A 27,361-nucleotide genomic window follows, 5' to 3' on the forward strand; every position below is an offset into this window, starting at 1 on the left:
AAAAAATACCTAAAACGCAGAGATTTCTATATTTAAAAGCCTGTGTGTCCCTAAGCATGCTGGGGAAATGGAGCTGCAGCGTCTGAGAATGAAATGTACAAGAATCTAAATTGGCTGCAGCTTTATTAACCCTGGATTCTGGCTTTAACGTTGCCAGCTGTTTGAAATTCACCAAGTTCAAGATGAGAGCACAGCAGAGATTGATGGGGCTGAGTAATTAACAGGCTGGAACACTTCTAAATACAGAGCAATGACAGCTGCTGCTTTGCTTAAGTGAATGGTTTTTGCTCAGCGGACTGATTCTGAGCATGGAGTTTCACTATTCTGGAAGTGATCTCCAACACTTTGGGTATCATTTCTGTTTACTTTGCAGCTCTCTTGCTTTCAGAAGCACTGGAGAAACTAATTAATCTCCATCCCGAACCGCTATCAAGGAACAAGAGGAGCAGAAACACCAGGAGCTGTTATCTTGGGCACCTACTGTGCCACAGGCTAGAAGATGATGCCCCAACTCAGGGCATACACATGGAGGATTTCTGGACATGACTGCACACCAGTGCTGAGGAATACCACATTCTTATAGGGTCATAGAGGTTTACAGCATGGAAACAGGCCCTTTGGCCCAACTTCTTGAACAAGACCTTTTACCATCTGCTGTGGAAATGCAAATAGGAACATAAGAACTAGAAGTAGGCCATCTGGCCCCTCGAGCCTGCTCTGCCATTCAATAGGACCATGGCTAATCTTTTCATGGACTCAGCTCCACCGCTCATCATAACCCTGAATTCCTTCACTGTTCAAAAATCTATCTATCTTTGCCTTATAAACATTCAATGAGGTAGCCTCAACTGATTCACCGAGCAAGGAATTCGAGATTCACAAATCTTTGGGTGAAGAAGTTCCTCCTCAACTCCGTCCTAAATTTGCTCCCCCTCATTTTGAGGCCATGCCCCCTAGTTCTAGTTTCACCCGCCAGTGGAAACAACCCCCCCCGATTCTATCTTATCTATTCCCTTCATAATTTTATATGTTTCTATAAGATTCCCCCCCTCATTCATCTAAATTCCAATGAGTATAGTCCCAGTCTGCTCAGTCTCTCAAATTAACAACATCAATGGCCGTCAAGCTCACCACAGCCCTGGAGTGTTCGACCTCCTGGCTCTGAGAATCATAGAAGCCCTACAGAGTAGGAGGAGTCCATTTGGCCCATCGAGCCTGCAATGACAACAATCCTACCCAGTAACTCTAGTTATTTACCCCACTAATCCTTCTAACCTACACATCCCAGAACACTAACGAGCCATTTAGCGTGGCCAGTGCACCTCACCTGCATATCTTTGGACTGTCTTCCCACTGATTTGCTGGTGACATTTTCAGGCTTTTACCATCTGCTGTGGAAATGCAAATTTCCCAGCAATGTGTCCGTTACTGTGACTGTCAGTCACATTTTGATGTGGTTTTGATTTATTATTGTCACATGTATTAACATACAGTGAAAAATATTGTTTCTTGCGCGCTATACAGACAAATCATACCATTCACAGAGAAGGAAAGGAGAGAGTGCAGAATGTAGTGTTACAGTCATAGCTAGGGTATAGAGAAAGATCAACTTAATGCGAGGTAGGTCCATTCAAAGGTCTGACAGCAGCAGGGAAGAAGCTGTTCTTGAGTCGGTTGGTACGTGACCTCAGACTTTTGTATCTTTTCCCCGACAGAAGAAGGTGGAAGAGAGAATGTACGGGGTGCGTGGGGTCCTTAATTATGCTGGCTGCCTTTGCCGAGGCAGTGGGAAATGTAGACCGAGTCAATGGATGGGAGACTGGTTTGCGTGATGGATTGGGCTACATTCACGACCTTTTTAGTTTCTTGCGGTCTTGGGCATTGCAAGCTGTGATGCAACCAGAAAGAATGCTTTCTATGGTGCATCTGTAAAAGTTGGTGAGAGTCGTAGCTGACATGCCAAATTTCCTCAGTCTTCTGAGAAAGTAGAGGCGTTGGTGGGCTTTCTTAACTATAAGTGTCGCCATGGGGGGGACCAGGACAGGTGGTTGGTGGCCTAGACACCTAAAAAAACTTGAAGCTGTCGACTTTTTCTACTTCATCCCCATTGATGTAGACAGGGGCATGTTTTCCTTGATGCTTCCTGAAGTCGATGACAATCTCCTTCATTTTGTTGACATTGAGGGAGAGATTATTGTTGCCGCACCAGTTCACCAGATTCTCGAACTCATACCTCCACTTTGTTGCTGCTAAGTTCAGTCAGAATGAGGGGGGCTCTGAGTTGCCACACTGCCTGTATTCACCCAGACCCAGAGAGTCATAGATGAGCACTCGTGGCAATCAAGGTGATATCCAGTCACCTGGCAACATTTGTCACCTAAAAAGGCTTCCACTGCGGTGCTGTTCAGCTGGCACCGAAAGATGCTCCAAAATCAGGAGGGAGGGCTGGACAGGGTAGATAGGGAGAAACCCTGGTCCCACTCGTCAAAGGATCAAGAACGAGAGGGCACAGATTTCAGGTTGTTTTCAAAAGAAGCAAATGTGATGTGAGGAAAAAGCTTTTTCACACAGTGGGCAGGATTTTACAACCTCGCTCGAATGAGACTGGAAATTCCTGCCCAAGGTCAACGGGGATTTCCATTGTCAGACTCTCGCCCACTCCGATTCCATGGCAAGTGAGGTGGTAGAGATCCGGCCAGCGAGTGTTTCGGGTCTGGAATGGGGCAGGTTCAATTGATGCATTCAAGAGGGCATTAGATGATTACTTGAATTGAAACAATACTCAGGGTACGGGGGAAAGGCAGGAGAACGGCACAAAGCCATGATGCGCATTTGGAGAGACAGTGCAGACACAATGGGCCAAATGGCCTCCTTCTGTGCCATAACAATTCTGTGAGATTATCACACATTGTGAGCAAGATACCCATGGAATTTGCTGTGGTGCCTTCATTCTGTGCCAGTTAAGCCCACCACAGGTCTTTGTACCTGCCACAGCGTCCATAGATGGTTTCCCTAAGTATTCTCCCCATGTCTGCATGGGTTTCCTCCGGGTGCTCAGGTTTCCTCCCACAGTCCAAAGATGTGCGGATTAGGTTGATTGGCCATGCTAAATTGCCCCTAGTGTCAGGGGGTTCAGCAGGATTAATATGTGGCGTTATAGGAATAGGGCCTGGATGGGATTGTGGTCAGTGCAGACTCGATGGGCTGAATGGCCTCCTTCTGCACTGTAGAGATTCTGTGGTGGATGACACCCCTGAGAATTTCTGTCACAAATGTGCAGGGAATGTACAATACGTGTGGAGCTCTAACTGAAGGGGTTTGAAGGGAGAAGTGGGTACACCCTGAACAGTGGACCCCCCCCCCCCCAAATTCCATGTGGCCTTTCTCCATGTGCCCCACTCGCACTTCTCTGCTGGCCAAAATTTGGAGAGCTTTCGGATGCAGTTCAATGAAGTGCTGAACATTCGAATGAGGTCTTCCTCCATCCTCCGTAAGGTGACAAGTTTTGAGTGCACAGGTTCAGTTGGCAGCTCCATCTGAAGCTCCAAGCAGGTAATCACTCTTTCCATGGACATAGACATCAGCATGAAGGCCCGAGACATCATGGCGCTCAAGTTAGAGACAGATTCCTCCAGTTGTGTGCAGTACCTCTGAAAATGACAATGTTCTAAATTTTCTGCTGTTTCCCAAGAACATTCTGCTCTGTCAATGACACCTGAGGCACAACATCAGTGTGCAGCTGAGAAGAGGCTTCTGCACCCTCCAATGGGGGGACTCTCCATTGATGTCCCTATTTCCAACACCTGCCCTCGCTTGCTTGTCACGTGTGGCTCATCATGTGACAGCCCAACTACATGTACCGAAGGATGGAGGGTGTGCAGAATCATGTGAGGGGTGTGTGACCTCCTTTGAGCAGAGTACCTGTTTCTGCGGCACTGGTGTGTCTCTGACACTCTAAGGCCCTGTGGGAGATGAAAGACATGAATTAAAACTGACAAGGTGAAAAGGTTCAACGCTCTCATCATCGAGAGGAAAGCCATCTTGGGCATCAACTCAATTGCGTGTAAAATTGGTTCAATTGTAAATGAGTATCTAAATATAAAGCATAATCCTAGGTTTCATTGACTCAAGACTCCAGGAGCCAATATCTGTAAACTGGGAAGGAAAGAGGTTGACTCAATCACATTGCTGACTAATATGGGGGATGTAAGCTCTGAGTGTTAATAATCATACACAGCCAGGCTTTTTAATACAGTTTAATATTCAAAGCTCTCAACTTGTCAGTTACTTCTAAGGAATAATATCACAATGTTACAGCCTCAGTGACACTGGCTGCTGCTAATGTTAAAGCCTAGCATTTGTTAATGTTGATTTGCAATGGTATTCTGAATTGCTCATGTTGCCATTGCTGCTCTGTTTAAATTGCTTGCTCAGTTGTTCGATTTATGCAGTACTAAAGCCTTGCCTATAAATTACAAATTGCAACCAATAAATAGTGCTTAGTGTAGGACTTGTCTGGCTTTTTCCTTGAAAACTTGGCAAGAAAATTTACTGAGCAGTTTGAGGGTAACCCAGTAGGTAAATTCAATTAATTTTGATATAAATTGGATTAAGTTATAAAACTATTTGGGAGTCGAGTCAGGATGATCACTTATCTATTCCATAGAATCCCTACAGTGCAGAAGGAGACCGTTCGGCCCATTTGAGTCCGCACTGACTCTCCGAAAGAGCATCTCACCCAGCCCCAACTCCACCCCCCCCCCCCCCCCCCCACCCTTGTAATCCCACACATTTACCATGCCTAATCCAACCTACCAACTTTCGACACTAAGGGGCAATTTAACATGGCCAATCCGCCTAACCTGCACATCTTTGCAGTGTGGGAGGAAACCGGAGCACCCGGAGGAAACCCACGGGGAGAACGTGCAGACTCCACACAGACGGTCACCCAAGGCCAGAATCAAACCTGCGTCCCTGGCACTGTGAGGCAACCATGCTAATCATTGTGCAATTGTGTTGTCCCTGCGCTCACTAGGAAAATCTTTAGACGGCTGAAGGAGTTATTTGGTTCCAGGTTTCATATTCATGGGGTGGGGTGGGGACGTCTGGCCTCCTACAATCCTGAGAGTGGAAGATCAGGAACACTGAGTTTGCGAAAGTTATCTTTTAAAGATTATTTTTGACACAGTTGGGAACAATTTTTTTCATGGACAGCTAGTGTGTGTTGGCATTTTTTTAGTTGACATGACCTTCATTGTTTAACTAGAGACTCAATGATTTAGTTGAAGTTTAATAAATTCCATCAGCTCTTCATTCTTTGAAGCTGTGAAGATTGCACATTCCGAATTCATTCGGAGAGTTCATGGGCATGGATCCCAGGTATCTGATTCACAAAAGTGCATTCATGCCCATTGTAATGGAAATGCGTAGCAGCTTCTGAATGACGCAACTGCTCTGAATGCAGTTATGTAAGCAATATGTGGACAGAATCAATAAGTTGCCCTTCTGACGTTGCAGCACTTTCCTGCAGTCTGCTTTGGAAGTGAGTGTGAGAATGGATAGTACTGAGAAGGAGGTAGATCACGTTAGACCTCCAACAAGCTGTGTCACAGAATCGCAGCAGGCAGAACTCATCTGTGGTTCTAAAAGCTACAAATTCTAGCTCTGTTCCATCCTCCATCCCCTACAGTAACTTGGATAGTCTCTCTATGCGTCCAACCCTGTCGCTCCCCAGAGTAATTTCCGGGTTGGTGTTGACAGAGGGTAAGAATGAAACATTTGTCAGACCCTGCTGAGTCAGATTAAACTGTACGACATGGGGTGACACAGCACACCTGGTATTAGGTTAAAAGGGGCTTTATATTACATCCCAATGTGTCAGAGTCATAGAACTTTACAGTATAGAAAGAGGCCCTTCAGCCCATCATTTCTGCACTTGGCCATCAAGGACCTATCTATTCTAATCTCATTTTCCAGCACTCCGTCCATAGTCTTGTATGTTATTTTGTTTCAAGTGCTCATTTCAGTCTTGACCTTGCGACAGAGGGAGTGCAGCAAAGATTTACCAGACTGATTTCTGGGATGGCGGGACTGACTAGGAGGAGTGATTGAGTCGGTTAGGATTGTACTCATTGGAGTTCAGAAGAATGAGGGGAGAATCTCATAGAAACCCATAAGATTTTACCAAGACTGGACAGTATAAATGCACAAAGGATGTTTCTGATGGTCGGGGATCCAAAACCAGGGCTCACAGTCAAAGGAGATGGGGTAAACCTTTTAGGACTGAAATGGAAATTTATTCTTCCAGAGAGTGGTGGAATTCACTACCACATCAAGCACTCAGTTCAAAGACAATAAGGATGGGCAATAAGTACTGGCCCAGTCAGTGACATCCACGTCCCATGAACAAATTTTAAAAATAATCTCCTTGTTTTTGAGCTTGTTCATAAAAATGCACCTTTTTTTTTGCTCTTTTGACTAATAGTGAGGGGAAATTTCTAATGCCCTATCACTCCAGAATTTGCTCGCTGGCACTGAGTGAATGCCCACACAAATGTTGGGCACCCCTTGTGTAGACCTTTCCTTATAATGTGGGAGCTGGTCCAGCTGCAGAACATAAGAACATAAGAACTAGGAGCAGGAGTAGGCCATCTGGTCCCTCGAGCCTGCTCCACCATTCAATAAGACCATGGCTGATCTTTTCGTGGATCTTTTTATGGTCGCTCACCATAACCCTTAATTTCTTTACTGTTCAAAAATTCATCTATCCTTGCCTTAGAAACATTCAATGAGGTAGCCTCAACTGCTTCAGTGGACAGGGAATACCACAGATTCACAACCCTTTGGGTGAAGAAGTTTGTCCTCAACTCGGTCCTAAATCTGCTCCTCATTTTGAGGCCATGCCCCCTAGTTCTAGTTTCACCTGCCAGTGGAAACAACCTCCCTGCTTCTATCTTATCTGTTCCCTTCATAATCTTGTATGCTTCTATAAGATCTCCTCTCATTCTTCTGAATTCCAATGAGTGTAGTCCCTGTCTACCCAGTCTCTCCTCACAAGCCACCCCTCTCAACTCCGGAATCAACCTAGTGAATCTCCTCTGCACCCCCTCCAGTGCCAGTATATCCTTTCTCAAGTAAGGAGACCAAAACTGTACACAGTACTCCAGGTGTGGCCTCACCAGCACCTTATGCAGCTGCAACATAACCTCGCTGTTTTTAAACTCCATCCCTCTAGCAATGAAGGACAAAATTCCTTATTAATCACCTGCTGCACTTGCAAACCAGCTTTTTGTGATTGCTGCACAAGGACACCCAGATCCCTCTGCACAGCAACATGCTGCAATTTTTTACCATTTAAATAATAGTCCATTTTGCTGCTGTTCCTACCAAAATGGATGACCTCACATTTACCAACATTGTACTCCATCTGCCAGACCCTCACCCACTCACTTAGACTATCTATATCTCTTTGCAGATTTTCAGCGTCCTCTGCACACTTTGTCACTCATCTTAGTGTCATCTGTGAATTTTGACACACTACACTTGGTCCCCAACTCCAAATCATACATACATAGAACATCTATGTAAATCGTAAACAATTGCGGTCCCAACACTGTTCCCTGAGGCACACCATTAGTTTTAACCTCCGTTGAAAGCTGGAAAAGCAAAGATAATTATTCCGTGGCTTGATGTGTCCCTATGGGTTACACCAGCGGGATTTATTTGATTTAGCTTCAAATTTGGGAGAGATGTTTGTGTAGAATTTGGAGGTGAATCTAAATGAGAATTGTGGCTCAGGTGATCAATATATAACATATATATCAATGAATTATAAATCGGGATGTTCCAGATGGATGGTCGGTTCTGTCATGTTATCAACCGGCACATCTGATATCTTTCACCTCTGGACTCCACCCCCACCCCCTCACACCATGTCCTGCTTCTCTGTTTACCCTCCGAATCAACCTTTTCAATTATCGCCTTTCATTCCATCGCTGTTCTCTTGTACTCTTTGCAAAACAGGCCTAGTGCTGTTGGGTGAGCCTGCTATACTCAGTGTGAAAAGCAATGAAATTCCCACAGGATACCAAAAGAGCAAGTGTTATTTTTTTAAAAATCCTCGATTGAATTGAGCCATGTATCAAGCCATGGAAAAATGAGTGGAGTAAGGGAATCAATATTAAACTTGTGTATATGAACGAGGAAGAAATTAAATACTCTTAATATATTTGTCAATCTTTCCTTCACAAAAACATTAAATGAAGACTAAAATCGCCTTTCTAGGCTAATTTCCCTAATCCGACCCTTCCCCTTTCCAGATGTTTCCAACATTGCAAGTTATTGAAGTAATTGTCAGATGTTATTCCTTAGCAACACCCACTCTTCTATGTCAGAAGTTTGTTGATTCAAGTCCCACTCCAGATGTTGGAGTACAAAATGGAGGCTGGCCCTCCTGTGTTGCGCTGATGGGAGTTGGAGATGCTGCTGCCTTTCAGATGCAGCGTGAAGTTGAGACTCTACACAAGTGGTTCGGGGACTGGAATGTACTGCCTGGAGGGGTGGTAGAGGCAGTGCAACTGAGGCAGTCTGATTACTTGAATAACAACAATGTGCAGGGGTCCTGGGAAAAAGCAGGGGTTTGGAGAGCCAGTACAGATAATATGGGCTGAATGGCCTCCTTTCTGTGCTGTAACAATTCTGTGATTCAGCCCTTTCAGGTGGATGTAAATCCTTTCTCCTGGGCACTGTGCACCTTTTGATTTCAACTCCGAGCATGTAATAATCCATGCAAGTTGAGGGAAAAATAGGCAAAATTCTCCCACTAATGCGCTTTAAGCATCTGAATGGTGAGACAATAATTCAAATCAAAGTGAGATTCAGAAGTTGTGGTGCATTGTAATGGACTCCACTTCTGACGATCTCACTTTAATGGGATTCATTATTGTCACATGTATTGCGATTCAGTGAGAAGTATCGTGTCTTGCGGTATTCAGGCAAAACATACTGTTCATAAAGTACATAGAGGAGAAGGAAAGGATTGGGTGTGGAATATAGTGTTGCAGTTACAGGTAGGGTGAAGAGAAAGATCAGTTTAATATATGTTAGGACCATTCAAAAATCTGGCAGCAGGGAAGGAGCTGTTCTTGAGTTGGTTGGTACGTGATCTCAGACTTCTGTATATTTTTCCCGATAGAAGAAGGAGGAAGAGAGAATTTGATTTATTATTGTCACATATTAGTATACAGTAAAAAGTATTGTTTCTTGCACGTTATGCAGACAAAGCATACTGTTCGTAGAGAAGGAAAGGAGAGAGTGCAGAATATAATGTAACAGTCATAGCTAAGGTGCAGAGAAAGATCAACTTGATATAAATTAGGTCCATTCAAAAGTCTGATGGCAGCTGGGAAGGAGCTGTTCTTGAGTTGGATGGTACGTGACCTCAGACTATTGTATCTTTTTCCCGACAGAAAAAGATGGGAGAGAGAATGTCCAGAGTGCGTGGGGTCCTTGATTATGATAGTTGCTTTTCCAAGGCAGCCGGAAGTGTGGGCGGAGTCAATGGATGGGAGGCTGGTTTGCGTGATGGACTGGGCTTCATTCACGACCCGTTGTAGTTTCTTGCGGTCTTGGTCATAGCAGGAGCCATACCAAGCTGGGATACTGCTTTGGGAAAGGAAAATCTAGGGCAATAGTTTTAATACTTCAATCGACTGGCTTGGATCTCACACCCACACTTCCTGGTGTTTTGAAGATGTTTGTGTTATGTATATTGCTGGCATTTTGCTAACTAATCAGGGTCAAGGACTAGGAGCAAGCACATTGTAGCAATTCCACTTAAATTCCCTCCTGTATCAATTTGTTACACATTGACAGGAATGTTCCGGAGGGTCTGGAGATGAAGACTATTAGATATCACCTCAGCAATACGGGTGCCTGTTTAGAGATAGGGTTTTGCACGTGTTATCAGTCCCTCTCAGAGGGAGGTTTGAGACCATGTAGAGACAGTGGGATTTTAACAAACATAAATGAGAGTTGGAAGGGTCCATATCCTGAATTTACTCTGAAGGCAATTTATCGGCAAAGAAAAGTCATTCTCTTCTCCAATGAGGTGAACCACTGCGAACTGTTTTCAGCTGAATAAACAAAACAAGGGGGCATGGCTGAGATTCAAAAATGTCCGCTCCACTGGCAACTTGTGCTTCTGATCAAGCAGGATGAGCACGTCATGTTTTAATCCTGTTGGATGTTGTCATTCAAAGAGGGAGAATTGTGTTTCTGATCAGCACCCCATCCTTGGGAAATATTGCTTTAAATGCTCACTTGTCTCATTGCTTACCCTCAGATCTTGCTGGGCACAAACTAGCAACTACGTTGCCTTTACAAAACAATGGTAATACAGTCCAGTGACAAATGCAGTGCAGTAGGAGGCCATTCAGCCCATCGTGTCTACACTGGCTCACTGGGGCAGCATGGTGGCACAGTGGCTCGCACTGCTGCCTCACAGCGCCAGGGACCTGGGTTCGATTCCGGCCTCGAGTCACTCTGTGTGGAGTTTGCACATTCTCCCCATGTCTGCATGGGTTTCCTCCAGGTGCTCCAGTTTCCTCCCACAGTCTGAAAGATATGTGTGTTAGGTGCATTGGCCATGCTAAATTCTCCCTCAGTGTACCCGAACAGGTGCTGAGAGTGTGGCGACTAGGGGATTTTCACAGTAACTTCATTGCAGTGTCAGTGTAAGCCTACTTGTGACAATAATAAATAAACTTTAAAACCTTGCACATTCTTTCTGCTCAAATAGTAATCCAATTCCCCTCTGAATACTTCAACTGAACCTACCTTTACCACCCTCTCAGGAAGTTTGTTCAAGACTCCAACCACGCTCTGGGTCAAAATATATTTCCTCCCATCACTTCTACTCCATTTGCCCATTATTTTGAACCTGTGCCCTCTGGCTCTGGATTTAATCCTGAGACAGCAGTTTTCCTATTTACCCTGTCCATACCCTTCTGGTCCTGAATACCTCTATCAAGTCTCCTCTCACCCAGGAAAACAGACCCATAATCCCAAATCTATCTTCATAGTTACAGTTCTTCATCCCTCGAATCATGCTTGTGAATCTCCTCTGTACTCTCTCCAATGCTTTCCTCAAGCATGGTGCCCAGAATCGTGCAGTACTTCAGTTGAGGCTTAACTGCCTTATACAAGTTCAATATGACCTCCTTACTCTTGTGCTTAATGCCCCTATTAATAAAACCTAGGACATAATTTGCCTCATTAACTGCTGTCTCAAACTGCCTTTCATGGTGGTCCATTGGTTAGCACTGCTGTCTCTCAGCGCCAGGGACGCGGGTTCAATTCCGGCCTCAGGTCACAGTCTGTGTGGAGTTTGCACATTCTCCCCGTATCTGCGTGGGTTTCCTCCGGATGCTCCAGTTTCCTCCCACAGTCCAAAGATGTGTAGGTTAGGTTGATTGGCCCGTGTGAAATTGACGCTAGTGTCAGGGGGATTAGCCGGGTAAATAGGTGGGGTTATTGGAATAGGGCCTGGGTGGGATTGTTGTTGGTGCAGACTCGATGGGCTGAATGGCCTCCTTCTGCACTGTAGGATTCTATGATTCAAAAATCCATTTATACCGTATCAACAGCATTTCCATTACCAAATTTTTCTGTTACCATCACAAAAAAAAAGGCCAACAAGTTAAACATGATTTTCCCTCTTTGAGCTGCGCTGAGCGATTCATGACAACTTATTTTGGGAAGCTAAGAAGTAGAAACAGAAACACAACATTATTGAGGCTGGGGTGGGCCGGGGAGTGTTGTCACTCGGCCTCATGCCAGGCTGGACGTGGCTGTGATCCACAATTGCAGGAGCGTAATTGATCAATTGCTAAAATGTTTGTTTTGATCTGGACTAAAGCAGGGTTGCATAACAAGGGGAGGTGTACCTTGCGGTGTGTCTGAACCTGCTGTAGACTCATTGGTTTAGGGATTTATTGCCATAAAGTCAACAATTCCATAGTCACTGCGCAGATACGAAATGTAGTGGATGGTTGTAGTAGCGAAGCCCCTCTTGGGCACGTGGTTTTCATAGAATCCCTACAGCACAGAAGGAGTCCATTCAGCACATCAAGCCGGATGGGATTTATCCAAGGATTCTCTGGGAGGCAAGAGAAGTGATTGCAGAGCCTCTGGCTCTGATCTTCAGGTCGTCGTTGGCCTCTGGTATAGTACCAGAAGATTGGAGGTTAGCGAATGTTGTCCCATTGTTTAAGAAGGGGAACAGAGACTTCCCCGGGAATTATAGACCGGTGAGTCTCACTTCTGTTGTCGGCAAGATGTTGGAAAAAATTATAAGGGATAGGATTTATAGTTATTTGGAGAGTAATGAATTGATAGGTGATAGTCAGCATGGTTTTGTGGCAGGTAGGTCGTGCCTTACTAACCTTATTGAGTTTTTTGAGAAAGTGACCAAGGAGGTGGATGGGGGCAAGGCAGTGGACGTGGTATATATGGATTTTAGTAAGGCGTTTGATAAGGTTCACCATGGTAGGCTTCTGCAGAAAATGCAGATGTATGGGATTGGGGGTGATCTAGGAAATTGGATCAGGAATTGGCTAGCGGATAGGAAACAGAGGGTGGTGGTTGATAGTAAATATTCATCATGGAGTGCGGTTACAAGTGGTGTACCTCAAGGATCTGTTTTGGGGCCACTGCTGTTTGTAATATTTATTAATGATCTGGATGAGGGTATAGTTGGGTGGATTAGCAAATTTGCTGATGACACCAAAGTCGGTGGTGTGGTAGACAGTGAGGAAGGGTGTCGTAGTTTGCAGGAAGACTTAGACAGGTTGCAAAGTTGGGCCGAGAGGTGGCGGATGGAGTTTAATGCGGAGAAGTGTGAGGTAATTCACTTTGGTAGGAATAACAGATGTGTTGAGTATAGGGCTAACGGGAGGACTTTGAATAGTGTGGAGGAGCAGAGGGATCTAGGTGTATGTGTGCATAGATCCCTGAAAGTTGGGAATCAAGTAGATAAGGTTGTTAAGAAGGCATATGGTGTCTTGGCGTTTATTGGTAGGGGGATTGAATTTAGGAGTCGTAGCGTTATGTTGCAACTGTACACAACTCTGGTGCGGCCGCACTTGGAGTACTGTGTGCAGTTCTGGTCCCCACATTACAGGAAGGATGTGGAGGCTTTGGAGAGGGTGCAGAGGAGGTTTACCAGGATGTTGCCTGGTATGGAGGGGAGATCCTATGAGGAGAGGCTGAGGGATTTGGGATTGTTTTTGCTGGAAAGGCGGCGGCTAAGAGGGGATCTTATTGAAACATATAAGATGATTAGAGGTTTAGATAGGGTGGATAGTGATAGCCTTTTTCCTCTGATGGAGAAATCCAGCACGAGGGGGCATGGCTTTAAATTGAGGGGGGGTAGTTATAGAACCGATGTCAGGGGTAGGTTCTTTACCCAGAGGGTGGTGAGGGATTGGAATGCCCTGCCAGCATCAGTAGTAAATGCGCCTAGTTTGGGGGCGTTTAAGAGATCCGTAGATAGGTTCATGGACGAAAAGACATTGGTTTAGGTTGGAGGGTCACAGTTTTTTTTTAACTGGTCGGTGCAACATCGTGGGCCGAAGGGCCTGTTCTGCGCTGTAATGTTCTATGTTCTATGTTCTATGTTCTATCAACAACAATCCCACCCTATCCCCGTAAACCCACATATTTACCCTGCTAATTCCCCTGAAACTAGGGTCAACTTAGCATGGCCAATGCACCTAACCCACACATCTTTGGACTGTGGGAGGAAACTGGAGCGCCCGGAGGAAACCCATGCAGACACGGATCGAACGTGCAAGCTACACACAGTCAGGGATCGAACCCGGGTCCCTGGAGCTGTGAGGCAGCAGTGCTAACCACTGTGCCGTGTAGATAAGGTGGTGCTCATTCTGATCCTTGGCCTGTGGTGAGTGTCCGATACTCCTGTGCCTGTTTGGGTACACTGAGGGAGAATTTAGCATGACCAATGCATTTAACCACGTCTTTTGGACTGCGGGAGGAAACCGGAGCACCCGGAGCAAACCCATGCAGACATGGGGAGAATGTGCAAACTTCACATAGCCAGTAACCTGAGGCCGGAATTGAACCTGCGTCCCTGGTGCTAATAGCCAAAAATGGAAAACTTACACTATATTGTCCAATTTTTATTGTTGGATGGCTAGGTTATTCAGTGGTTGATCACATTAAATGCCAAGTCTTTCCAGATTAGTGGAGAAATGTGAGAAGTTGCCAGCAAAAGTGACCAAATTGTGCGGATGAGGATGGTTCCTCCTTCATATTTCAGAATGCTTTTTTTTTTCACCAATGATTGGTTTCACTCATTTAGAGAAATATTTTAAACACAGCTATCTTAATGTAAATCACCCTCAGAAGATAAATTTGCATCCGTTGGGGAAGAGTTGCTTTTCATGTTTTCAGTAACACAATTGTAAATCCTTAAACAGAGCACTTTTCTGCTACACAACACTGAGCTGGTTTCTTCCTATGATTTTTGAATGACATCTCTGGCTCTTGCTGAAGTCTCACTCCTTCCCTGCACTATGCAGTAAACTTTCACTTTTCTTCTGAGACTATTTAATCTTATTTTCTCTGTCCTCCTTTCTCACTAGAAAGCATAAAATATTTAAATGTTGCCATTCACAACCTTGAGACATCCCAAAGAGATTTACAAACAACAACGTCCTTTTGAAGCTTTTTTTCTTTGCCAATCATTCACTAACGAGGATAATTGTTCACCTAAGAAACTGTGTCACTGGTCATGGGTTCTGTGGGTCCTTGTGTGGCTAATGAGCCTGATCCTAGAATCATAGAATCCTACAGTGCAGAAGGAGGCCATTTGGCCCATCGAGTTTGCACCAACAACAATCCCACCCAGATCCTATCCCCATAACCCCACATAGTTACCCTCCTAGTCCCCTGACACTAAAGGTCAATTTAGCATGACCAGCAACCTAACCACCACGTCTTTGGAGTGTGGGAGGAAACCCATGCAGACACTGGGAGAACGTGCAAACTCCACACACACGGTGACCCAAAGCTGGAACCAAACCTGGGTCCCTGGTGCTACGAGGCAGCAGTGCTAACCACTTTGCCATCGTGCCGCTCCGAAGCCATCCTAGAGCCATATCTCTTCCCACATGCTTGGCAGCTGTTTCTGGGAAGTGGGTTCGCTCCTTGAGCTCTGGATCTCTGTTGTTCCTTTCTCCTATTCCCAGCCTTCTTTTGTCGTCAGGTGTTCTCGAAGAATTGTGTCCCTTCAAATTGGGAAGTTCCTCCAAGTAGGTCTCTTCTGAGTATGGATCTCTCGGACATTGATGTCTATATTGAATTTCTTGTTGTGAGCCTTCAGGGCATCTTTGAAGTGCTTCCCTTGATCTCTTATTCAGGAGCCTTTGTTGAGCTGGGCAACAAAGATTTGCTTGGGCAGTTGGGACTCTGACATTCTAAGCTGAGTAAGACGTTTAACAACACCAGGTTAAAGTCCAACAGGTTTATTTGGTAGCCTTGTTTTGTTGGACTTTAACCTGGTGTTGTTAAACTTCTTACTGTGTTTACCCCAGTCCAACGCCGGCATCTCCACATCATTCTAAGCTGACCCAGGGGGTTGGTGTCAGATGATCATGGTGTTCTTGGCTCCTTCAAAGAGGCTGATGTTAGTCCGCCTGTCCTCCCAGCTGATGCAGAAAATCCATCTCGGCTAGCTTTCATGGTACCTCCCCAAGACCTCGAGGTGGCGGCTGTATGTTGTCCAAGTTTCTGCGCCATATTGAAGAGCTGGGAGGACATCTGCCTTGTATCAACATGAATGCCACAGTTGTTGATGACTCCCCGTCCTTGGGCATTGCAAACCCCCACAAAGAGCAATGCGATGATCAATTTTCTTTACTGATGTTAGTTGAGGGATAAATATTGATCAGTGCACGGGAGGGATAGTGGCACTGCTCTCAATAGTGTCATTAATTTTTATATGTTGATCCGAGACTCATTTTGAACTTTTAACTCTGGTGCAAAAGATGGAGACATTTATAAAATTGCTTAGTATTAAGAACTTAAAACCCAGATTAATTTTTCTGATTCTAAATCTAATCCCCTTTTAAGTTTTGGGACGGCCTTGCATGAGATGGTAACCCCTATGATAAAAGACAATACTAAATTTGTCTGATTGCTTGTCCTCCTTTTGTTACCACAGCAAATTAATTTTAATATGATGTCTCTGGTATGGTTGCCATGGCAATTTGGATCCAAATTTGACCGCCTATTTCAAGAGGCTGCAGTGAAGTCCGATGATTTTTAATTCATTTTGATGGCTAACTGGATCATGAGGCATTTCTACATTTTGTTAACAGATCGGCACATTTTAATCCAATTGGTTTGGTGGAATAGTGCAGCTAACATCTACCTTTTTCTTTCCTTCCCTACCCCCCTCCTGCCAGTTCACTGAGGAATATCTGAAGAAGATCCCAGCGTGTGACTTGCCCCGTGTGATTGTAGTTTGTGACGGTTCGTGTGGTGGGTCGAGTTCTGTGCTTGGAGTCAGCTCAGACTATATTGTGGAGTCCTGCAATGCTTATGGTGCTAATGCCGCCATAGAACGAGCAGACCAGCGACAGGTACTGTTTAATTTTCTTACGATTTATTTGCAGCTAGTTCCTATGAGCTTCTTCCCCCCCCCCACCCGCCCCCCCCATGGATACCAGCTAAAGATTGTCCCTCACAAAGATGCCCCTTTTTATTTTTTTTGGTTACTTTCTGATACATTGGTTCACCCATGGCATTGCTCAGCTTGTCAGAAGATGCAATGATAACAGTGTGCTATCAATAAAGTGTGAAGATGCAAGGGTTGCAGAAAGTAAGGGGTGGCACAGTGGTTAGCACTGCTGCTTCACAGCGCCAGGGACCCGGGTTCAATTCCGGCCTCGGGTCACTCTCTGTGTGGAGTTTGCACATCCTCCCACGTGTCTGCATCCGCTTCCTCCCACAGCCCAAAGATGTGCGGGTTAGGTTGATTGGCCATGCTAAATTGACCCTAGTGTCAGGGGGATTAGCAGGGTAAATATGTAGGGTTACGGGAATGGGGCCTGGGTGGGATTGTGGTCGATGCAGACTCAATGGGCCAAATGGCGGCCTCCTGCACTGTAGGGATTCTAGGATTCTAAGTGGGAGCTCGCTCTAAAGGATGGGAGATTCAGAGGGGATTTGAGAAATAACATTTTCGCTCGGAGGGTGGTGAGAATCTGGAACGCACTGCCTGGGAAGGTAGTGGAGGCCGGAAACCTTACAACCTTTAAAAAGTATTTGGATGAGCACTTCAAATATCAGAATATTCGTGGATATGGGACAAGTGCTGGAAATTGGGATTAGCACGACTTTAATCACCGGTGCAGACTCAATGGGGCCGAAGGGCCTTTTCTGCGCAGTATGACTCTGTGACCAGGCAACTCTGAAATAGCTTGTACTCTTTCCCTGATCCATTTCATTTGCCTTATTTTTAAATAAACTGAAGCCACTTGTTTGCAAATGAGGCAGCATCTGCAAGCAAGCACAAACTCTGCCTCTCTTTTAAATGATGTGGAGATGCTGGCGTTGTCTGGGGTGGGCACAATAAGAAGCGAATGTCCCTGCTCTCTGCAGACACTTCTTTCGACATCCTAGCAAGCAGGCCATCTGGTTTTGGGGACTTATTAGCCTTTAAGTCTAATAGTTTTTCCAGCATTTTGTTCCCGGAGATGTTTGAGTGTTTTAAGTTCCTCCTGCCCTCTCACCTCTTGATTTTTCAAATATCTTTGGCAAGTTTTCTAAGTCCACTGCAGACACAACCTATTCAACGCATCCGTCATTTCCTTGTTTTCCATTATTAATTATCCATACTCACTCCTGAGGAGTAACACTCAGTTGGGTTACCCCTTTTCTATATTTGTTGAAACACTTTATTTTCTGTTTTCCTATTTCTAGCTAGCTTTCTCTCATGCTGTAAGATATTAAAAATAAAATATTTCCTTAAACATTGAGTGAGCCAAAAAAACTGGAAGAGTTGTGCATTCTTTCTGGAACAGCAATGCTATGTACTTCTTTGTCTAAATCTATCTCCTCCCCCACTTCATCGTTTAAAGTCTTCTTTCAAACCGAACATTTGACCAAGGTTTTTGGTGGAAAACTCTTCCGAATACCTTCCTTTTTAATCACAGAATCATAGAATCCCTACAGTGCAGAAGGAGGCCATTCGGCCCATCGAGCCTGCACTGACAACAATCCCACCCTGGCCCCTATCCCGCAACCCCACATTTATCCTGCTTGTCCCACTGACACGAAGGGGTAATTTAGCATGGCCAATCAACCCAACCTGCACGTCCTTGGACTGTGGCAGGAAACCAGAGCCCTCGAAGGAAACCCACCCAGACACGGGGAGAACATGCAACTCCACACAGACAGTCATTTGTGGGCAGAATTGAACCCAGTTCCTGGCGCTGTGAGGCAGCAGTGCTGACCACTATGCCACCATGCCACCCCTCGCGGAGATCCTTTGGGAAATGTGAATGTCCTATGCATCATAATGAATAAAAGTTATTATTATGATTCACTTCAATGTGATTTTCTTTGTAGCTTCAAATATTTTTAAACCAATGAATAAAAATGTGGCTTATGCAATTTTTTTTTTGCGAGATGACTGTTGCCCTTTAAGGAAAAGCTTGGCTCTTGAGTTTATCCTGGGTAACATTTAATAATATTATTGATATTGGCAGACACTGAATCTTCACATATATTTATATAGCCTGTGTCTGCACGCCAAATTCTATTTGACCTAACTGGTCAGTGCCTGTGTTTCTCCTTTACACGAGCCTCTTCCCAGCCTCCTTCATTTTAAGTTTCAAGTTTGTAATTAGTGTCACAAGTAGGCTTACATTAACACTGCAATGAAATTACTGTGAAAATCCCCTAGTTGCTACACTCTGGCACCTGTTCGGGTACACTGAGGGAGAATTTAGCATGGCCAATGCACCAAACCAGTTCGTCTTTCGGACTGTGGGAGGAAATCTGAGCACCTGGAGGAAACCCATGAAGACATAGAGAGAATGTGCAAACTCCACACACAATGTGGAGATACCGGCGTTGGACTGGGGTAGGCACCTGATGAAGGAGCAGCGCTCCGAAAGCTCGTGCTACCAAATAAACCTGTTGGACTTTAACCTTCAGTTGTGAGATTTCTTACTGTGCCCACCCCAGTCCAACACCGGCATCTCCATATCCTGAAGAAAACAATCCAAGCCGATCTAGTCTCTCTTATATCTCAATGCAATGATATAATTGGTGTCAGCTTCAATGTAGGGGTAGGGAAAAATTGCCCAAGGATCCATTTCCCCGCTGTGCTGGGATCGTGGCTGCAAAATACAGCAAGCTGCATGTTAAGGCCAAGATTGGCCCCCTTGTCGATGGCAACCCATCGACACGGTGTTGGACCATGGGAGGATATTATGGTGAGTTGCCATTTGGGTAAGATCCAGTATAGTGGTTGACAGCTGTGGAATTATAGACCCAGTCAGCTGGAGAGAAAATTAAATGAAGAGAAAGGAATTCAATGAGACAATCTGTATTACATTAAACAAAAATCCGCATTGTTGCACTTTACTGCTAATCCCCTAATTGTACCAAGAGTATTGGACCAGTATTAAAGGGAGGAACCAATGTTTTATTCCAGCCATCATCACTCCCTGTGGCTTTTGTTCCAGGACATTTAATCTCTCTCTCCCAGTCGTGTGCAACCTGCGGCCCAGAGTCCACATGCGGTCCATCAGGGTTCTGAGTGCAGCCCACAAAACATTTTGTTGACTGTTGCCACATTCTGCTTGTTTCCTGCCACACACTTCTTTTCCTACCAATGTGACTGAAGTAATGCACACAAAGCAAGGGCAAGCTCGGTCTTTTCTCCTTGGAGAGACATAGGATGAGAGGAGACCTAATAGAGGTATATAAGATGTTGAGAGGCATAGATCGGGTGGACTCTCAGAGGCTTTTTCCCAGGGTGGAAATGGCTGCTACGAGAGGACACAGGTTTAAGGTGCTCTTAGAAGAATCTTAGAATCCCTACAGCACAGAAAGAGACCATTCGGCCCATCGAGTCTGCACCGACCACAATCCCACCCAGGCCCTACCCCCATATCCCTACATATTTACCCACTAATCCCTCTAATCCTATGCATCCCAGGACACTAAGGGCAATTTTAGCTTGGCCAATCAACCTAACCCGCACATCTTTGGACTGTGGGAGGAAACCGGAGCACCCGGAGGAAACCCACGCAGACACGAGGAGAATGTGCAAACTCCACACAGACCGTGACCCAAGCTGGGAATCGAACCCAGGTCCCTGGAGCTGTGAAGCAGCAGTGCTAACCACTGTGCTACAGTGCCGCCCTGCTGGGTGCTGGGGGGTAGGTACAGGGGAAATGTTAGGGGGAAGCTTTTCAGAGGGTGGTGGGCGAGTGGAATCGGCTGCCGTCAATGGTGGTGGAGGCAAACTCAATAGGGTCTTTCAAGAGACTCCTGGATGAGTACATGGGACTTAATAGGATGGAGGGTTATAGGTAGGCCTAAAAGGTAGGGATATGTTCGGCACAACTTGTGGGGCTGAAGGGCCTGTTTTGTGCTGTAGTTTTTCTATGTTTCTAAGTGAAGTGAGATGCATGCTGATGGCTCACAACATTGGCTGAGAGAGCTGTGTGCTCCCTCTGTGTCCATTCTTTTGTCTTTTAATGTTGATAGTTCACGGTAGCACAGTGGTTAGCATTGCTGCCTCACAGCGTCAGGGACCCGGTTTCAATTTCAGTCTGGGGTGACTGTCTGTGTGGAGTTTGCACATTCTCCCCGTGTCTGTGTGGGTTTTCTTGGGTTTCTTCCCGCAGTCCAAAGATGTGCGGGTTAGGTTGATTGACCATGTTAGATTGCCCCTATGTGTCAGAAGGATAAGCAGGCTAAATATGTGGAGTTACGGGGGCAGGGACTGGGTGGAATTGTTATTGGTGCAGACGCAATGGTCTGAATGGCCTCTTTCTGGACTGTAGGGTTTCTATCATACTTCTATATAAATGATTGAGCATTTTCTATAACTTGTAATGAAATATTTGGCGTGTATTAAATGCATTTCATCTTATTCATGGGGTCATGGTTGGTGAACAAACCTGATTTCAATCTTGCGGCCCACTGAGATGAAGGAGGGCCACTCATGCAGCCCACTCACCAGCCTAGGTTGCCCATCACTGCTCTAACCTATCCTAAACCTACCTTTTTTGTTCCACCTTCTCCCATTCAGCAGCATCAAAACCCATCACATTTCTACCTTCAGTTCCGAAGGAGAGTCATTTGACTCGAAACATTAGCTAACTCTGCTTTGTTCTTGGCTGTCTGGGTTTCTCGAACGCTTTCTGTTTTTATTTCAGATTTCCTGCACCTGCAGGGAATCTAATAATTTGACTGACCAATTATTAAAATTTGACCATGCGGCAAAAAGCAAAATACTGCAGATGCTGAATAATGGAAATAAAGGCAGAAAATGCGAGAGATATTCAGCATATCTGACAGTATTGTGGAGAGAGAGACATGGTGAACATTTCAAGTCATTTGACCTTTCATCTGAACTATTCTAGACAAACACAGTTGATGCAAGACTAAGAGGGAGGGGGGTTGGGGAGAGCTGCACTGCCAGAGGTGCTGTCTTTTGGGGTGAGATGTAAACCTAGCCTTGCTGGGATGACCATAAGAAATTACCTGGCACTATCTCGCATGAGAAGCAAGTTCCTTCAACTAATATTATAAAAATGGGTTGTTATCACATTGCTGTTTGCAGAACTTTGGGCTGGGTCATACACTGAGGCCCCCCCCCCCCCCCCAATATAAATGTCGAGACAAAACCGCCTCTGGTTGGCCGGCTCATCCCCACTTTAATACATCAGCCAATGAGGTGTTTTCTCCAGGAGGAAGTCCTCTCTTGTACAGCTGTTGGCCAATTAGAGACCAGCAAGCCTGCCATACTGACAGCACCACAGTGGACACTGCCGGTACTACAGCTAGGCCAAGGAGGCGACCCTCAGCGATGAAACCCGGCCAACACACAAGTCTGGGATCTTGCTGGGGCCAGGATGACCAGCCCCAGACAAGGGTGTTTTGGGCAAGGCAGGGGGAGGGGTTGGATGCGGAGAAGGGAAACTGTTGGGGAGTGTCGGTGTGGAGAGGAGATTTGGGGCGACAAAGGGGATTCTTTGGGGGTTGGAGGGGAGGTGTGGGCAGGTGGTGGTAGGACAAAGAAAAGAGGCACCCCTGTCTTTTTCGCTGGCCAGCAGTCCCTGGGGATAAACAGGCAGGCTGCACATTTAGTGCAGGCTTTTCCAATCGCCTCTTAAATCTGAGCAGTGGTAGGATGAAATCCTTAAGTGGGCTTTGTTACCCACTTCAAGGCCCTCAATTGAGCCACAGTCTTATCTCCAACTCCCCCTCCCCTCACCCCTACTGTGCATAAAATGGTAATGGAGTGGACGGGCACGTGATGACCCACGGTGCCCCATTTTACAGGTCCACACACCTCTCTCCCTGCCTTTGGGTAGTTTGTAATATCTAGATCCTGCCTTTCGGTGGTTTGTAATATTTGCATGAAAATCCATTGCGTTTCCCACATTACAAGAATGATTATAATTCAAGAAGTACTTTATTGATGTTTGTGAATCACTTTGGGATATGTTCAGTTGTGAGAGTTGCTATCTAGAAACAATTCTTAACTATGTCAATTCATAATTTTGAATCTTCAGCATGTGTGATTGTCAAACCAGGGTTCTTGGTAAAGCAACACCTCAAATACATTGAATGTAATGAGTTAGCATAATGGCTGGAATTTCCACATCAGTTTAAATTGCTACAAGACACCACATATTGGCCGGAATTCTCTGGCCATTCACGCCCTGAGCCACTGCAAGCGAGGGCAGAGAACTTGGCGCTTGGCCAAATCGCTGTTCACTGCTGGGGGACCAGAGGATCCTGCTGGCATTAACAGCCGGTGAATTCCGGCCATTATATTGAAAATTAGGGTGGCTAGTGAATGGTGAGCCAAGCAGAAAGATGACCTACTGCGTCTTTCCAATTTTGCATCTGGGTGGATGGACCCTATTTGGAGGTCCAGTTGGGTGGAAGTTGTTTTGAGACGGTCCTCCTCACCTGTGGATCCCAGGCGTACTATTTGATTGCAAGGACAGGCTATAGTCATACTCTTGTGCTTGCTTGAGACTTGTTGGTACTACTTCTAACAGCTCCCGAGCATGATGTTCCAAACTCTATCTCTGTCTCTCTGGTCCAACACGTGCTTGACTGCATTCACTGCTCCCAGTGTGGTCTAATCTACATTGGAGAGACTAAACACAAACTGGGTGACTGCATTGCAGAATACCTTCGGTCTACGATGTTCCTCAGACGTGATTAACTGATGTCTGTGATACATCATCATCTATGTCATATATTAGCATATCCCATCTATTGAACCTATATCTAACTGTATTATGCATTCCTTTCAATCACCCGCCTCAGCTGCGCCCTGGCACATTTTCTTACTGTTACAGGGACATGAGGAAAGAGTAGGGGAATGGGGCTGGTTGGCTAACACTTTTGACAGCTGATACAGGTGCGTTGGGCTGAATGGCCTCCTGTCTGGTGTGATTCAATGGCAGCAACAGGAGACCAGAACTTACATTTTGTCTACTTTTCATTTCATCTTGTTTCTTTGTCAAAAATAGAAACTAGAAGCAGGAGTAGGCCATTTGGCCCTTCAGGCCTGCTCTACTGTTCATTAAACATTAAACTGAATAATTGATATGAATTGCATTGAAGGATTACTATTTTCTTCTTTAAATGTTCTGTACAAATATCTTGTATTGTCCATTGTTGCCCTGGGAAAGCGGTGGAAACTGCTCTAAATGTTCCAATTCCGTGGCTTACTCCAGGCCATGTTGGAGGGCATTAAGTGTCAACAACGTAATGTGGACTGGAATCACTTGCAGGCCCAACAAGGTAAGGTTGGCAGGTTTCCTTTCCTGCAGGGTCATTGTAATATTCCAAAATGCTTAATGAGTTAGCAAATAAAATTGAAGTTGGGCCATATAAGAAAATATGAGGACTCTTGATTTTTTTTTTTATTCGTTCATGGGACATGGGCGTCACTGGCTGGCCAGCATTTAATGCCCATCCCTAGTTATCCGAGGGCAGTTGAGAGTCAACCACGTTGCTGTGGCTCTGGAGTCACATGTAGACCAGACCAGGTAAGGACAGCAGATTTCCTTCCCTCAAGGACATTAGTGAACCAGATGGCTTTTTCCAACAATCGACAATGGTTTCATGGTCATCAGTAGATTCTTAATTCCAGATATATTTTTAATTGAATTAAAATTCCACCATCTGCCGTGTTTCCAGAACATTAGCTGAGTGTCTAGATTAATAGTCTAGTGATAATACCACTAGGCCATTGCCTCCCCTAAAAGTGGAAAGTTTCATGGAGCACCTTAAATGAAGAAAGTGACATAGAGAGGCTGACTGGTTTAGAATTATAAAATTACCACAGTACAGGAGGAGGCCATTCTGCCCATTAAGTCAGCACCAACTACAATCCATCCCAAGCCCTATCCTGTAACCTCACATATATTTACCCCGCTACTCTCTCTAACTTATGCATCCTGGGACACTAAGGAGCAAATTTAACATGGCCAATCAACCTAACCTGCACATCTTTGGACTGTGGGGGGGGGGAAGCCAGAGCACCCGGAGGAAACCCACGCAGACACGGGGAGAACGTGCAAACTCCACACAGACAGTAACCCAAGCCGAGATTCGAATCCAGGTCCCTGGAACTGTGTGGCAGCAGTGCTAGCCACTGTGCCACCATGTTGCCTATTTAGTGAGGCAAATCCAGAAGTTGGGGCCTTGGCCGCTGACGGCATGGCTGGCAATGGTAGCAAGATTAAGATTGGGAATGCGCAGAAGATCAGAATTGGAGGAATACACTAACTTGAGTTGTAGAACTGCAGGAAGTTAGAGATGGGGAAGGGTAAGGCTTGGTAAGGATTTGTCATGGGTTGAATTTACGTATTATTATTGTCCGAGAACAACGTGCAAGGTTATTGTGCTTTCTTATACTCAGCGATGTCTCCCAATTTAATCATTTCCAACAGCAGGCTTTTGTGATTTTAAAAATAAAGATTATTTATTGTCACCATTGCCCCAGAGGTTTAGAAATCTGGCGTCTCTCAGAGTAGATACAGATAAAGAGAAAAATAAATGCAGAATTGCAATCTGGAATTATTTTGGTCTCTCTCATAGCAGGTCTGTAGTTTCTTGGATAAATTGATGCTTTAGTTGGAGTGGGGTAAAAGCAACGGATTCTCAGTATGCTGCACGGTTTACAGCAGTTAAATGGCCAGGAGGTCAGCTAGGTGAACTTGAAGTTGGCACAATTTGAAGTGGTGGGGAAGAGTCCTTCTCCCATTTTCAAGTTATAGCAATGTATTTCCTTGGCCGCATAGTTGGGTTGCAGCTGGTTTGATGGCTTAGGTGGTGTTTCTGATGGTGTCTCCTTAGAACAGCTTCTGCTGTTATTTTTAAAAGTGGGTAACAAACATGCTCGCCTTGTGACCTGTTCCTTTTCCAAATATAGATGGTGTGTAATGTCAGTTAACATCCTGCGTATTGGCTTTTCACATTGAGAGCTTGAGACATTCAAGTTCTTTGTATTTGGGATGTGAAGCCATCTCAATGCAATTAACAATTAATGGAATTCATCTTCTTATCACACATGAACAGGCGGGGAATAGAGGGATGCATGCGCTTGGTCTAGATCGGACAATACGATCGGTGTAGGCTTGGTGGGCCAAAGGGCCTGTATCTGTGCTGTAGTGTTCATTGTTCTTTGTTTGTTTTTATCTCCAATTTGTCTGCGAGCCATGGAATTTCAATATCTCGTTGGCCGTGATGAACGATGGAGATGGGTTTTCTACAAACCTCATTTAGAATCATAGAAACCCTACAGTGCAGAAAGAGGCCATTTGGCCCATCAAGCCTGCACCGACCACAATCCCACCCAGGCCCCACCCCATATCCCTACATATTTACCCGCTAATCCCTCTAACCTACGCATCTCAAGACACTAAGGGGCAATTTTTAGCATGGCCAATCAACCTAACCCACACATCTTTGGACTGTGGGAGGAAACCGGAGCAGACACGAGGAGAATGTGCAAACTCCACACAGACAGTGACCCAAGCCGGGAATCGAACCCAGGTCCCTGGAGCTGTGAAGCAGCAGTGCTAACCACTGTGCCACCGTGCCGCCCTAGGTTTTGATCTATTCTTAAACAAAGAGGTGTGTGAATCTCTCGTGTGCCTGTGAGGTTCCTTTTATTCGGGTCCATACTCAATCAGGTATTGGCTACGGGCATGTACCGTCTATAGTTCAAATGCCAAGGATGTCACATGATGCGCTGCAGTCATCTTAACAACTTGTGTCCTTTCTTAATTTATAGCTTTAAAATTTGTAATTTCTTCCTGCCTTTATCGGGCACAGTAAGAAGTCTCACAACACCAGGTTAAAGTCCAACAGGTTTATTTGGTAGCACAAGCCACTAGCTTTCGGAGTGCTGCCCCTTCATCAGGTGAGTGGGATTTCAGTTCACAAACAGGGCATACTGAAATAAACCTGTTGGACTTTGACCTGGTGTTGTGAGACTTCTTACTGTGTTTACCCCAGTCCAACACCGGCATCTCCACTTTATCGGGCATGACACATGGATTTTTAAATTGTCTTCTGGTAAGCAATGCTCCAATGGCAGATGCTGGTTGAATGGGGCTGGTGCAGTAGAATTTTGGAAGTGTTCACATTTGAGTGGAAAATGGGAGGCTGACCAGGAGGGCATTGGAGTAAGTTATGCCGAGAGGTAAAGAAGGCATGGGTGAGAGTATTCGAGGAATTTAACTTTCCTAGGTGGTTGCACGTGAACATATAAGTTAGTCATTCGGCCCCTCGAGCCGAACGTGCCATTTGGTAAGATCCTGGCTTATCTGACTGTTGCCTCAACTCTCATTGCCTTTCTGGCCCATATAACCTTAGACTGTTGATTTGGCAAGGGAACCTTAAAAATAGTCAATGATTCAGCCTCTGCTGCTCTCCTACAGTGTTATTCCTGTTAGCTCTATAAACTACTCCCACAGACTTCTTCCCTAGGCTATTTATCAATTTATCATATCTTGACCTTTAGAACCGTAGAATTCCTACAGTGCAGAAGGAGGCCAAT

The 27,361-nt window shown here is 45.3% G+C and overlaps 1 protein-coding gene across 2 annotated transcripts in view; it reads left to right on the forward strand.

Moving 5' to 3' along the window:
• Window positions 1-27,361, forward strand: part of LOC144492483 (uncharacterized) — a 126,128-nt gene that overhangs the window by 34,916 nt on the left and 63,851 nt on the right. For both annotated transcript variants that reach the window (XM_078210553.1, XM_078210555.1), the window contains exon 2: window positions 16,488-16,664. In XM_078210553.1, coding sequence (XP_078066679.1) covers window positions 16,488-16,664 — 177 coding nt within the window. The remainder of the gene's footprint in view (window positions 1-16,487; window positions 16,665-27,361) is intronic.

Source organism: Mustelus asterias, chromosome 4, assembly GCF_964213995.1.
Source record: "Mustelus asterias chromosome 4, sMusAst1.hap1.1, whole genome shotgun sequence".
Taxonomy (NCBI): Eukaryota; Metazoa; Chordata; class Chondrichthyes; order Carcharhiniformes; family Triakidae; genus Mustelus; species Mustelus asterias.